The sequence below is a fragment of the Elephas maximus genome, chromosome 5 (genome assembly GCF_024166365.1).
Source record: "Elephas maximus indicus isolate mEleMax1 chromosome 5, mEleMax1 primary haplotype, whole genome shotgun sequence".
Lineage (NCBI taxonomy): Eukaryota > Metazoa > Chordata > Mammalia > Proboscidea > Elephantidae > Elephas > Elephas maximus.
In genome coordinates, this window is record NC_064823.1 from 43,342,982 (window position 1) to 43,355,859 (window position 12,878).

The following is a 12,878-nucleotide window of genomic DNA, read 5'->3' on the forward strand; positions in this document are numbered from 1 at the left end:
GAATACAACCCTGGTGCACACCTTTCCTGACTTTTCTCTCTGCCTAGAATGTTCTTTCCCCAGATATCTGCAGGACTCACTTCCTCCCTTCCGTCAGGTCATCTTCACTCAAAAATCACCTTCCCATATAGTCTTCCTCTGACCTCACCACCGAAATTGCAACTTCTCGCTGATAATTTGCATCCTCTTCTTGGTTTTATTTTTCTTCATAACACATCGCTAATATGCTGCATATTATATTTATCTCACTGTCTTTTTCCCCCTCTTGGGAATTAAGCTGCTGATGATAGGGATCTTTGTTTGGTTCATTATGTCCCAACATCAGAATAATTCTCATAATTATTTTATACATGAATGAATATGGCTTTTCCGTTGTCCGTAGTTTTGATCATTTGGATTATTTACTTTTTTCTTTCCTTTCCATTTCTTTTCTCTTTTGCTATCAAATATATCTCTGCAATGAATAACTTATCTGAAACTACTTTAATCTCTGATTATTTCCCGTAGTTAATATCTTAGAAGTAGAATTTACTTGGCTAAATGGAGTAAATATATTTTTTATTTTGTATGTTAGGTTTTTATAAACATTGCACAGAGAGTGCAGAGTTTCCATATTCCCTTCACCCAGCTTCCCCTAACGTTAACATCTTAAATACCATCGTACGTCTGTCAAAACTAAAAAATTAACTTTGGTGCAATACTTTTAACTAAATGGCAGGTTTTATTTGTATTTTACCGGTTTTCCCACTAATGTTATTATTCTGTTCCAGGATCCAATCTAGGATACCACATTGCATTTTAAGAATAAACACTTTTAGATATTTGGTGTGTATTCTTAAATTTTCTCCCGATTTGTGGCTCCAGTTGATATTGTTGACATACCATATACATTGCCATACAGCAGTGTATGAATACTTCTCCTTTAGTACTACTTGGCATAAAAAAAAAAAATTTTTTTTTTTTAGTCCTTTTTTAAAAAAAAATCCTTAAAATTTAGTGATTAAAAAGTGGTATCTCACTGTTGTAGTTAGCATTTTTGATGAGTTTGAACATTTTTTCATATTATTGGCTATTTGTATTAAATTTTTTTTTTATCTTTTTTTGATTGGGGTGATCTACTCACTGATTTATAAACACTTCATATATTAAAGATATTAAGTTTTTATCAAGGCTGATACAAGTATTTTTCATGATTTGCCAATTCTCTTTTTGGAACATAGAAGTCTTCTATTTTTAATGTCATCAAATCTATTTTGCTTTAGTTTTACAATTGCTTTCATTCCTTTTTTGTGCTTAGAAAGGTACCTCCCATTCCCTGTTTCATAGACAGTTGCATACAGACAGGGTATTTTTACTTTTCAGACCTCCTGGAATTAATTTTCTAATAATTAACCAATTGCCCCAGCACTGTTTTTTTTTTTTTTTTATTGTTGATATATATATATAAAATACACACACGCACATATTATATATATAAAACACATTTGCTAATTCAACATTTTTTACATGTACATTTCAGTGACACCAAATACAATGATCATATTGTGCAACCATCACCAGTATCCATTGCCAAGTTTTTTATCACCAGAAACAAAAACTCAATCGAGAAAAATAACTTCCCTTCCCCCTTCCCTCCTGTTCCTGGGGAGCGCACTAATAAGCTTAGGCCTCTAAACACTTGCCTGTTCTAGATATATCATGTAAGTGTGATCATACAGTATTTGTCCTTTTGTGACTGACTTGCTTCACTCAGCACTACGTTTTCAAGGTTCTTTGATGCTCCCAGCACTGTTTTTTGAATATTTCTTTAAGTTCCTTCAAAGAGTGATGCCACTTTTATACACTCCAGAAGACATGGGTTTATGCCCTCATTTTTGTTTCATCGATGCATCTGTATATTCTGGGTTAGCAGAACACTGTTTAGTGATTTATTATTTTAAAAGATAGTATCATTGTATCTCTAGAATGAATGACCAGTCAATAGCATGATTTCTAACTAATTCTGAGACGAGGCTAAAAATAAGAAGATATGCTAAATGGCTTTGTAGGGAGAAAAATCATTACTCATTTGCGTCTGCCATTTAAACTTGGAGACAGAAACTAAGTTTGATGTGTAAATAGGAACTAGGTTTAAAGAATAGTAACTTGAACACGAGTCCCTGGCTGGTGCAAACAGTTAACTTGCTTGGCTGCTAACCACAAGTTCGGAGGTTTGAGTTCACCCAGAGGCACCTTAGAAGAAAGACCTGGTGAAATATTTCTGAAAACTAAGCCACTGAAAACCCTATGGAGCACTATCAGCTTGTCAGCAAATAGAATTGGAACTTGAACACATCCTCACACATTACATCTCTAAATGTTCTGCTCTCCAAAAGCAGCTCAGGATTTCTAATTAAGAACCTGTAGGCTTATGTTTCAGGGAGGAAGTAGGTCCAGATGGGGAGGGTCTCCAACTTCTGGGGCATTGATTATGTTCTTTCTTGAGTTGGGTGTTAGTTACACAGGTGTGTTCATTTGTGAAAACTCACCTAACTGTGTTGCATGCCGATAAAAATGTTTCCTTAAAGAAAAGCACACCTCTGTAACACTGAAGCCTCTTCCTTATTAGGGCCTACTGGAGATATGTGGGCCCAGTTTCAGGACTCTGGTTTGTGCTGTGTCCTGGGAGGCACATCTAGGCTTCTTGAAAAAACAAGTAGTCATATTTAATTGGAGTCTACATCAGGAGTTGGGGGCCTGTGCATCATGTAAGGAAAGGGTCAAAACGAGCTTTTAAGATTTCAGAATGCTAGAAAATTATTACAAAAGTTAAGATAATCAAATATATTTCCATTGAAGACATTTGACATCTAGTGCTGCAATAACAGAAATACCACAAGTGGATGGCTTTAACAAAGAGAAATTTATTTTGTCACAGTCTAGTAGGCTACAAGTCCAAATTCAGAGTGTCAGGCGCAGGGAACGCTTTCTCTGTCAACTCTAGAGGAAGGTCCTTGTCATCAGTCTTCTCCTGGTTGAGGAGCTTCTCAGTGCAGGGACCCCAGGTCCAAAGAACGCACTGTGCTGGCTCTTGTTTCTTGGCATGAGGTCCCCATGTCTCTTTGCTCGCTTCTTTCTTTTATATCTCAAAACGGATTGGCTCAAGACACAATCCAACTTTGTAGACTGAATCATGCCTCATTGACATAACTGCGTCTAATCCTGCCTCATTAACATCATAGAGGTAGGATCTACAATGCATAGGAAGCTCACATCAGATGACAAAATGAAGGACAATTACACAATACTGAGAATCATGGCCTAGCCAAGTTGACAGATACTTTTGGGGGACACAATTCAATCTATGACACCATGCTTACTTAAAAGAGTCCCAAAATTTATAAAAACAAAATAATCCATAAAAACATAGATCATTTTATTTCTAGAGAATATTTCTTTTGAAAATAGGAGAGTGAATTTTCAGTGGGGCTTTTTAAGTCATTTCCTATGTTAACAGATAATATTGGTAGTAAAGTTAGATTACCTCAAAGATTGTCTTTCTATGAGTTTCTAATAAAAATATGCCTTAGAGAATCTGTTAAATGCAGCTACTATGTTGATTAGCAGCCGAAAACTTAACCACTGTGCCACCCGGGCTCCCTACTATATGTTAATAAAAAAAAAAATTTTTTTTTTTTTTTTTAGGTATTAAATATTAACTAGATTATCCTACAAACAACATTGCCCCTAAAGAACCTTGGGCATGTTGCTCCATGAAATCCTTGACTAAACAAGATGAAGAAGTTGAGTTTTAATTGTGCCTTGGTTAATTAGCCCTATCTCTTAATGAAAGAGCCCTGGGTGGCACAGTGGTTAAGAGCTCGACTGCAACCAAAAGGCTGTTGGTTCGAGACCACCTTGGGAGAAAGATGTGGCAGTCTGCTTCTGTACAGATTTATAGCCGTGGAAACCCTATGGGGTCACTATGAGTCAGAATGGACTCGAGGGCAGTGGGTTTATCCCTTAATGAAGGGAGTCCTAATGGTGCAGTGGTTAAAATGCTCAACTGCTAACTGAAAGTCAGTGGTTAGAATCCACCAGCTGCTCCACAGGAGAAAGATGTGGCAGTCTGCTTCCATAAAGATTTGCATTCTTGGAAACCCTATGAGGCAGCTCTACTCTATCCTATAGGGTTGTTATGAGTTGTCATCAACTCGAAGGCAATGGGTTTTTTGGGTTTATCCCTTAATAGAAAGAAACCCTGGTGGTGCAGCGGTTAAGCACTTGGCTGCTAATGGAAAGGTTGGCAGTTTGTACCCACCTAGAGGCTCTACGGTCTGCTTCCATAAAGAATGCAGGCTAGAAAACCTTACAGGGCAGTTCTACTCTGTTACATGAGGTCGCTATTAGTCGAAAATCAACTTGTCAGCATCTGACAACATCCATTAATGAAAACTGATGAAGCATTCAAATTCTCATACAAAAGGGAGAACTGATATGAACACAAAATATTTCACTTGTGATAAAACCCAGTAAGATTAGCCACTTAGCTAATAAAACATCTGTATTGCTAATGAATAAATACCCCACCTACATTCATTTGGTTTCTAAACAAATATGGCAAAACTGAAGTAGATTTGAGGGTGTCAACTTACTGCATTTTCAGCATTTCCCTAGTATCACTTCTGCTATTTCAACTGAAATTCATACTCTCGTTTCACAACCACAAACACAGAGGAGGGAGACAGGCAACAGAGACAGGCTTGCCAGTGTCAACCCCTCTGCAGCTTACAAGGTCTTCAGACAATGGCTTTACCTCTTCATTCTTTGCTTCTCCAACACACTTACTGAGTGCCTGCTCTGTGCAAGGCACCGTGCTGGGCCTGGTGATACTGAACAGACAAACACACCCAACCCCTTACACCCCTCGGGCTGGAGCTGGGAGAGAAATGACTGAAAAAGAGCTTAAATGAACAAGGTAAATGCAGATAGTGATGAGAACTCTGAAGGAAATAAGCTGGGTGATAAGATTAGGGAGCTCTCTGGAGAGGCCACTTTAGGTGGGGCCTCACCAGAAGACCTCTCTAAGGAGGTAACCTTGGAGCTGCCACCTGTAGGAAGGGGAGTGGGCCATGAGAAAAGCCGGCAGGGGTTCGTCCACAGAGGGGAAAAAAAAAAAAGGTTACATATTAAAAAGCTCTTCTTAGCTGAGATGAGTAAGACTGACATCCAATACTTTGTCACAGTGGACTTGAGCAGAGTAGAACTGCCCCATAGAGTTTCTAAGGAGCAGCAGGTGGATTCATACTGCCAATCTTTTGGTTAACAGCCGAGTGCTTAACCACTGCACCACCAAGGCTCCATCCCTCCCTTAAATAGTGGGAAATAAGAAGCTTGGGCTATGATACAGTCCTGTGAGTAACTGGGCTCTAAAGGAATTTTTTTTTTAGATTCATCCTCCTGCCTAAAGACTATGCTTATATTGCGATTACTCTTTTTAACTACTACCCATCTGTCAGTCTGCCAGATGACTTGTGTGTTGCTATGAAGCTGGAAGATATGCCATAGGTATTTCAAATACCTTCAGAGTCAACCATGGTGGACATGTTTCAGTGGAGCTTCCAGACTAAGACTAGGAAGAAAGGCCTGGAAATCTATTCAGGAAAATCAGCCAGTGAAAAGCCCTATGGATCACAACAAATATTGTCTGATATAGTGCTTCCTGGAAGATGAACCCCCTAGGGTGGAAGGCACAGAGATACACAGCGGCTTCCACAATGGACTCGAACATACCATTACTCGAGAAGATGGTGCAGGCCCAGGCAACATTTTGTTCTATTGTACATGCAGTTGTCATGACTCAAGCCATTCTGATGGCAGCTAACAATAACATCTTTTTTGGAGGTTTATTCCCTCCTCCATTTCCTAACTTGAAAAAAAAAAAACAAAAAACTTGACATCTGGTAAAATAGACTGTTGTTTAGCAACCCAAAACGGAAATAAAAAATCAGACAAGACGCTGTCTGTTAAAAGTTTAATATAAGCATCAAAATTATGTTGAAGATGAGGACCAACAGTCAGATATTAGGCAGGCTCATAAAACAAAGTACAATTATTTTTACATTTCAAGTAAACCAAAAAGTACAAAATTGTAAAATGCTAACGTGTGCAAGGGAAGCATTAACAGCCCCTTCAGCGATTTACCATGTAAAGATTTTTTTAAAAAGTGCTACAATTTGAGGCATTATATTTAAAAGTTTAATACAAATCTAGTTTCAACAGAATCTCACAGAAAGCAGAGGCTGTTTCTCAAGTAAGTTAAAAGTTCTTTGGTTAGGAATACTGAAAATGCCAAGCACGCACTGAAGAAGAATAAACTTGCTAATGCTGAGTCATCAGCGCCATTCAAAAGCATGTGAAATCACACGTGAGGGACAGATTCATCGGCCCGCGGTGTAGTGGGATCCATACACACATCATCTCATCCAAAACCTACACAACTGCCTCCCATTCACTCTCAGTTCCTCTGCATCTAGTCTTGTGGTTTTTCCTTCACAATAACTAAAATTCCCAACGCACCTAAATATTAGCCTGTATTTCATTTATCCTAGGTTGAAAACAGAAACCCTGGTGGCATAGTGGTTAAGTGCTGTGGCTGCTAATCAAAAGGTCGGCAGTTCGAATCCACCAGGCACTCCTTGGAAACTCTGTGGTGCAGTTCTACCCTGTCCTATAGGGTCGCTGTGATTTGGAATTGACTGGATGGCAATGGGTTTGATTTGGTTTATATTGAAAATGCTTAATTACATTTATAAAAAGGAAAAGAGCAGTGCAGTAGATAATATAAAAAATGTGGAGTAAAAAAAAAAACAATCCACTTTTGCTTACATAATATTCAGCTCTTTTCTTCCTTTTATGATCTTTTTTATTATTAAGCAGATATTATTTCCATTCCTCAAGCATGCAGTAGAAGTCTGCCTAGGCATGTGCTAAATTAAAGGGAAAACTTAGCCTAGTACTCAAAATTGCCCCGGACTGCACCAAGAACATCTGACTATTCAAAGTGTGGCTACTGACAAATGGAGAAGTCAGAGGTTGGGGAGGTCTGGCGTCCTCTTGACTGGTCTGGAAAGCTGGGCAAGGAACTCATAGGAGGCCTTGCTAACTGACGCGCTCCAGTTCAGAGTTGCATCTTCCCCTTTTCATTTATTTCTCAAAGTAACAACCACCCTGGATCTTTTCTTCCCTCTTCCCCAGCAGTTATTGTTAGGTGCCATCGAGTCAGTTCTGATTCAAAGCAACCCTATGTGCAACAGAACGAAACACTGCCCGATCCTGCGCCATCCTCACAATCATGGTTACGCTTAAGCGCATTGTTGCAGCCATTATGCCAATCCTTCTCATTGAAGGTCTTCCTCTTTTTTGCTGACCCTCTACTTTACTAAGCATGATGTCTTTCTCCAAGGACGGATCCCTCCTGATAACATGTCCAAAGTATATGAGACGTAATTTTGCCATCCTTGCTTCTAAGGAGCTTTCTGGTTGTACTTCTTCCAAGCAGATTTGTTCATTCTTTTGGCGCTCCACAGTATATTCAATATTCTTCGCCAAGAACACAATTCAAAGGCGTCAATTCTTTAGTCTTCTTTATTCATCATCCAGCTTTCACATGCATAGGAGGCGACTGAAAACACCATGACTTGGATCAGGGGCACCTTAGTCTTCAAGGGGACATCTTTGATTTTCAACACTTTAAAGAGGTCTTTTGCAGCAGATTTGCCCAGTGCAGTACATCTTTTGATTTCTTGACTGCTGCTTCCAAAGGTGTTGATTGTAGATTCAAGTAAAATGAAATCCTTGACAACTTCAATCTTTTCCACATTTATCATGATGTTGCTTATTGTGAGGATTTCCATTTTCTTTATGTTGAGATGTAACCCATACTGAGGGCTGTGGTCTTTGATCTTCATCAGTAAGTGCTTCAAGTCCTCTTCACTTTCAGCAAGCAAGGTTATATTATCTCCATAATGCAGGGTTGTTAATGAGTCTTCCTCCAATCCTGATGCTACATTCTTCTTCATATAGTCCAGCTTCTCAGATTATTTGCTCAGCATATAGACTGAATAGGTATGGTATAAGGATACAACCCTGAGGCACACCTCTCCTGACTGTTCGAACAACTGCCTCTTGATCTATGTAAAGGTTCCTCATGAGCACAATTAAGTGTTCTGGAATTCCTATTCTTTGCAACGTTATCCATAATTTGTTATGATCCACACAGTCAAATGCCTTTGCATAGTCAATAAAACGCAGGTAAACATCATTCTCTGCTTTTAGCCAGGATCCATCTGACATCAGCAATGACATCCCTGGCTCCGTGTCCTCTTTTAAATCCCCAGCAGTAGGAATGGCATTAGCTGCTTCCCTCCTTTAGGAAAGTAAAGAAGAGGCCCCTGCATGTGGCCTTGTCTCCAGCTGCTGGGAGCTTGCATCCCATGTTATATTTAAACTGCCAAGGCATCATTCTAAGTTTGCATAAAATGGTTATTTTAAAAGATGAACAAAAGTCCAGTAATTAAAAAGACCAAAAAAAATAAAACTGGTTTTAATTGACATTAACAACACACACTGATTTTTATTATCTTTAAGTAACAAAAATATGACCTGCAGTTATTCAGCTGCACTCCTTATCGGAATCGATGCAAGGGCACTGGGTTGGGTGGGTTATTCAGATAGGGTGGGATTTCCCCTTTAATTACACCTCTTAACAAGGAGCTCTGACAGCGCAACAGTTAAGTGATCAGCTGCTAACTGAAAGGTTGTTGGTTTGAACCCACCCAGTCGCTCCTCAGGAGAAAGGCCTGGCAATCTGCTTCTGTACAGCTTACAGCCAAGAAAACCCTATGGGGCAGTTCTACTCTGTCACATGGTCACTATGAGATGGAATGGATTCAACGGCACCCAACCATAACGACAACACTTAACAGTCACTCGCATGGTGACTGGGCACCTACTAACAGCAAGGCACTGTGAGGCAGGCAAACAACACAAGTTCCCACCTCAAGGAGCTCAGCATGGGATGAAGATGAGCCCACATGCCTACAGCGTGAGGCAGAGGTGCTGACTGCTATGGGACTGAGTGGTGGCAGTACAGAGATGTGGTTCAGAAAGAGTTCTCTAGTCACAAAGACTGGTAGGTTTGAAACCCAGCGATGACACCTTTGAACTACGTGCCTTCACTTCTCAAAGCTTCAGTTCCATCAGCTGTAAAACAGCATCCTCTTAATAGAGTTTCTGCAAGAATTTTAAACAAGTTTACAAGTAAAGCACTGAGCATGGTGCCAGCATGAGGGAGAGGTCAAAACATGGCTGATTGTATCATTACTGTGATTACTTCTATATAAGAACTGCTACAGGAAAGGGCTATTCATTTCTTGGACTGTGGTTTTCTAGAGCAGTGTTCTCGTTGGCACAAATACTGGCATACAGAGTTAGGCAAGTCGTCATTGTATATAGGACTGTTCTGACGTTGCAGGACATTTACCATCCTGGCCCCCACAGCAGCATAGGGCCAGAAGCACCCCTGTCATTGTGATTACCAAAATAATGTACCCACACATTTCCAAACACCCTCTGTAGGGTGTAGGTACTCTTCTACAGGGACCTTTTTTTAATTAAGAAACAATTTAGTTCCATTAATAAACAGTAAGAATGTCTTCTTGTCTTCAAGAGTATTCAAGGATGAGATATACTGGGTCTGGTGGCAGGGAGAACGGGAAAAAAAAATGTTCAGTACAGTTTAAAAGAAGAGTCCTTTCCTGATGAATCCCAGTATAGAAACTCCTGACCTCACCATTCAGGGCTCAAGTCAAAAGGTAAGTTACAACTTTGCAAGTCAAGTCGGCAGGAAGGAATTCTAACATGAATCTGCTTCTTCAGCCAGGCTTACTGTCCATGTAGTTGAAGTAGAAGGTAGCCACATAAATTCAAATAATTACCTTATGGGAGGATTTTTTAAATCCTAATTTCCTTAACATACTGGAAGAAAGTCTGCTTCATCCTATGTCCACAAAAACAAAACTAAAATCATAATTAAAAGATAACAAGACAAGAAACTGGCAAAGGATCTGTGCTGAGAAAAGCTCTAGCTCAACATAACCTAAACCCATATCCCTCTCTGACAAAGAGTTCAAACACTTCATGTTGTCACAGGTTATAAACATTTCTCCTCTGGAATTTCCTCCCCAGAACCTAACAGTGTCTCGGCCATGTCAGAAAGGACAGAAGGCGTGTTAACTTCACTGGTGCTAAGAGGTAGAGAGAAGGCAAGTTCTGGTACCCTCGTTTTATAGACGGATGACTGAGGCACAGAGGGTGAGAAGAAATGCTCATTGGTAGAAGCCACTGGGACTCAGATCCAGATCTCCTGCTTCCCAAACAGTGCTCTGGTCCTTGTCTCCAAAATTACAGACATACCTCAATAAAGGGCTGATGTGTCCTGCTGAGGAATCCTCACAGATGAAATCGCCTTAATTTGAGTCTAATCTGGATCTGCTGAGTTATTGCCGTTAATTGCAGAAGGAAAATCTGTTCAGAAGTCATTATGTTGTCTGTTCACTGTCTCCTTTTGGAGACTTTCTTCATCTTTTTGAAACAATTATATTAAATGGATGTGGGGCTAAAGTGAGACCAAATCTTCCAGTCAGGATAGGCTTCTTTGAATCCTTAGGCAAAGTGAATGTGAAACTCTGCATTAGGCTCACAAACATCAGGAATAATTCCATCTTTGCCAGTTGCTCTCCCATACACACCCGCTTCCCTAAAAAGGAGATCACAAAAAAGGATCATAATGCTATCCCTTTTCCTACTGCAAAAAGAACAAATTTATATGAAATATCTAAATATGAATGTTTAAATGCACATATAGGGAGTTTTAAAATAAAATTGCCACATAGACCACATGGCCTCTCTAATGTATGCTCAGCAGAATTTTTATATGACAATTTCACATTTTCATTCCTACTCATAAAAGCCTAGCCTCATCCCAGCCAAGAAGGAGAGGCCAGAACCAATGAGGCAGGCTACTCTGTCTCCTCCATGCCTTTTCTTTGCTCTTACCTGAAGATTAAAGGGGAAAAAGTCAGATAAAAATCTCTGAAGCCTTCCTTTTCCATAGAAAGAATCCCCGGTACTCTAATCTAGGAACCTAAAAGAGAGACTGGCCAGATTAGAGAACTCACCCTCTCACCCACCAACCCAGCAAAAAGTCAGGGGTAGCTCTCAACTCCAACAGTTGTCAGAGACCCAAACGGTTACTTGGGCAACTCAGAAAGAATGATTTCTAGTAATATTTAAACATTTAAAACTGACTTCTTTCATTTTGTTTCTAAAATCTGAAATGAACAGTGAAGGTGCATTACATAAATTATTTATCGCTTATATATATTTTTTATATTAGCTTGCCAAGAAAGAAGCAATTTTTTTTAATAACTTTTCTTAAGCTTCAAGTGAACGTTTAAAAATCCAATCAGTCTGTCACATATAAGTTTACATACATCTCACTCCCTACTCCCACTTGCTCTCCCCCTCTTGAGTCAACCCTTTCAGTCTCTCCTTTTTTGACAATTTTGCCGGCTTCCCTCTCTCTCTATCCTCCCATCCCCCCTCCAGACAAGAGTTGCCAACACAATCTCAAGTGTCCACCTGATATAATTAGCTCACTCTTCATCAGCGTCTCTCTCCCACCCGCTGACCAGTCCCTTTCATGTCTGATGAGTTGTCTTCGGGGATGGTTCCTGTCCTGTGCCAACAGAAGGTCTGGGAAGCATGGCCGCCGGGATTCCTCTAGTCTCAGTCAGACCATTAAGTTTGGTCTTTTTATGAGAATTTGGGGTCTGTATCCCACTGATCTCCTGCTCCCTCAGGGGTTCTCTATTGTGCTCCCTGTCAGGGCAGTCATCGATTGTGGCCGGGCACCAACTAGTTCTTCTGGTCTCAGGATGATGTAGGTCTCTGGTTCACGTGGCCCTTTCTGTCTCTTGGGCTCTTAGTTGTCGTGTGGCCTTGGTGTTGTTCATTTTCCTTTGCTCCAGGTGGGTTGAGACCAATTGATGCATCTTAGATGGCCGCTTGTTAGCATTTAAGACCCCAGATGCCACATTTCAAAGTGGGATGCAGAATGATTTCATAATAGAATTATTTTGCCAATTGGCTTAGAAGTCCCCGCAAACCATGTTCCCCAGACCCCCGCACTTGCTCCCCTGACCTTTGAAGCATTCATTTTATCCCGGAAACTTCTTTGCTTTTGGTCCAGTCCAATTGAGCTGACCTTCCATGTATTGAGTGTTGTCTTTCCCTTCACCTAAAGCAGTTCTTATCTACTGATTAATCAATAAAAAACCCTCTCCCACCCTCCCTCCCTCCCCGCCTCGTAACCACAAAGGTATGTGTTCTTCTCAGGTTTACTAATTCTCAAGATCTTATAATAGTGGTCTTATACAATATTTGTCCTTTTGCCTCTGACTAATTTCGCTCAGCATAATGCCTTCCAGGTTCCTCCATGTTATGAAATGTTTCAGAGATTCGTCACTGTTCTTTATCGATGCATAGTATTCCATTGTGTGAATATACCACAATTTATTTAACCATTCATCCATTGATGGACACCTTGGTTGCTTCCAGCTTTTTGCTATTGTAAACAGAGCTGCAATAAACATGGGTGTGCATATATCTGTTTGTATGAAGGCTCTTGTATCTCTAGGGTATATTCCGAGGAGTGGGATTTCTGGGTTGTATGGTAGTTCTATTTCTAACTGTTTAAGATAACGCCAGATAGTTTTCCAAAGTGGTTGTACCATTTTACATTCCCACCAGCAGTGTATGAGAGTTCCAATCTCTCC

At 40.1% G+C, this 12,878-nt stretch overlaps 1 protein-coding gene across 1 annotated transcript in view; it reads right to left on the bottom strand.

Moving 5' to 3' along the window:
- Nucleotides 1–1,461: 1,461 nt before the first annotated feature.
- Nucleotides 1,462–12,878, bottom strand: part of LOC126076882 (cytochrome P450 2U1) — a 34,774-nt gene continuing 23,357 nt past the window's right edge. Inside the window, exon 5 of the mRNA XM_049885562.1 lies at nt 1,462–10,798. Within this exon, the coding sequence (XP_049741519.1) occupies nt 10,620–10,798 (179 nt within the window). The 3' untranslated portion in view covers nt 1,462–10,619. The remainder of the gene's footprint in view (nt 10,799–12,878) is intronic.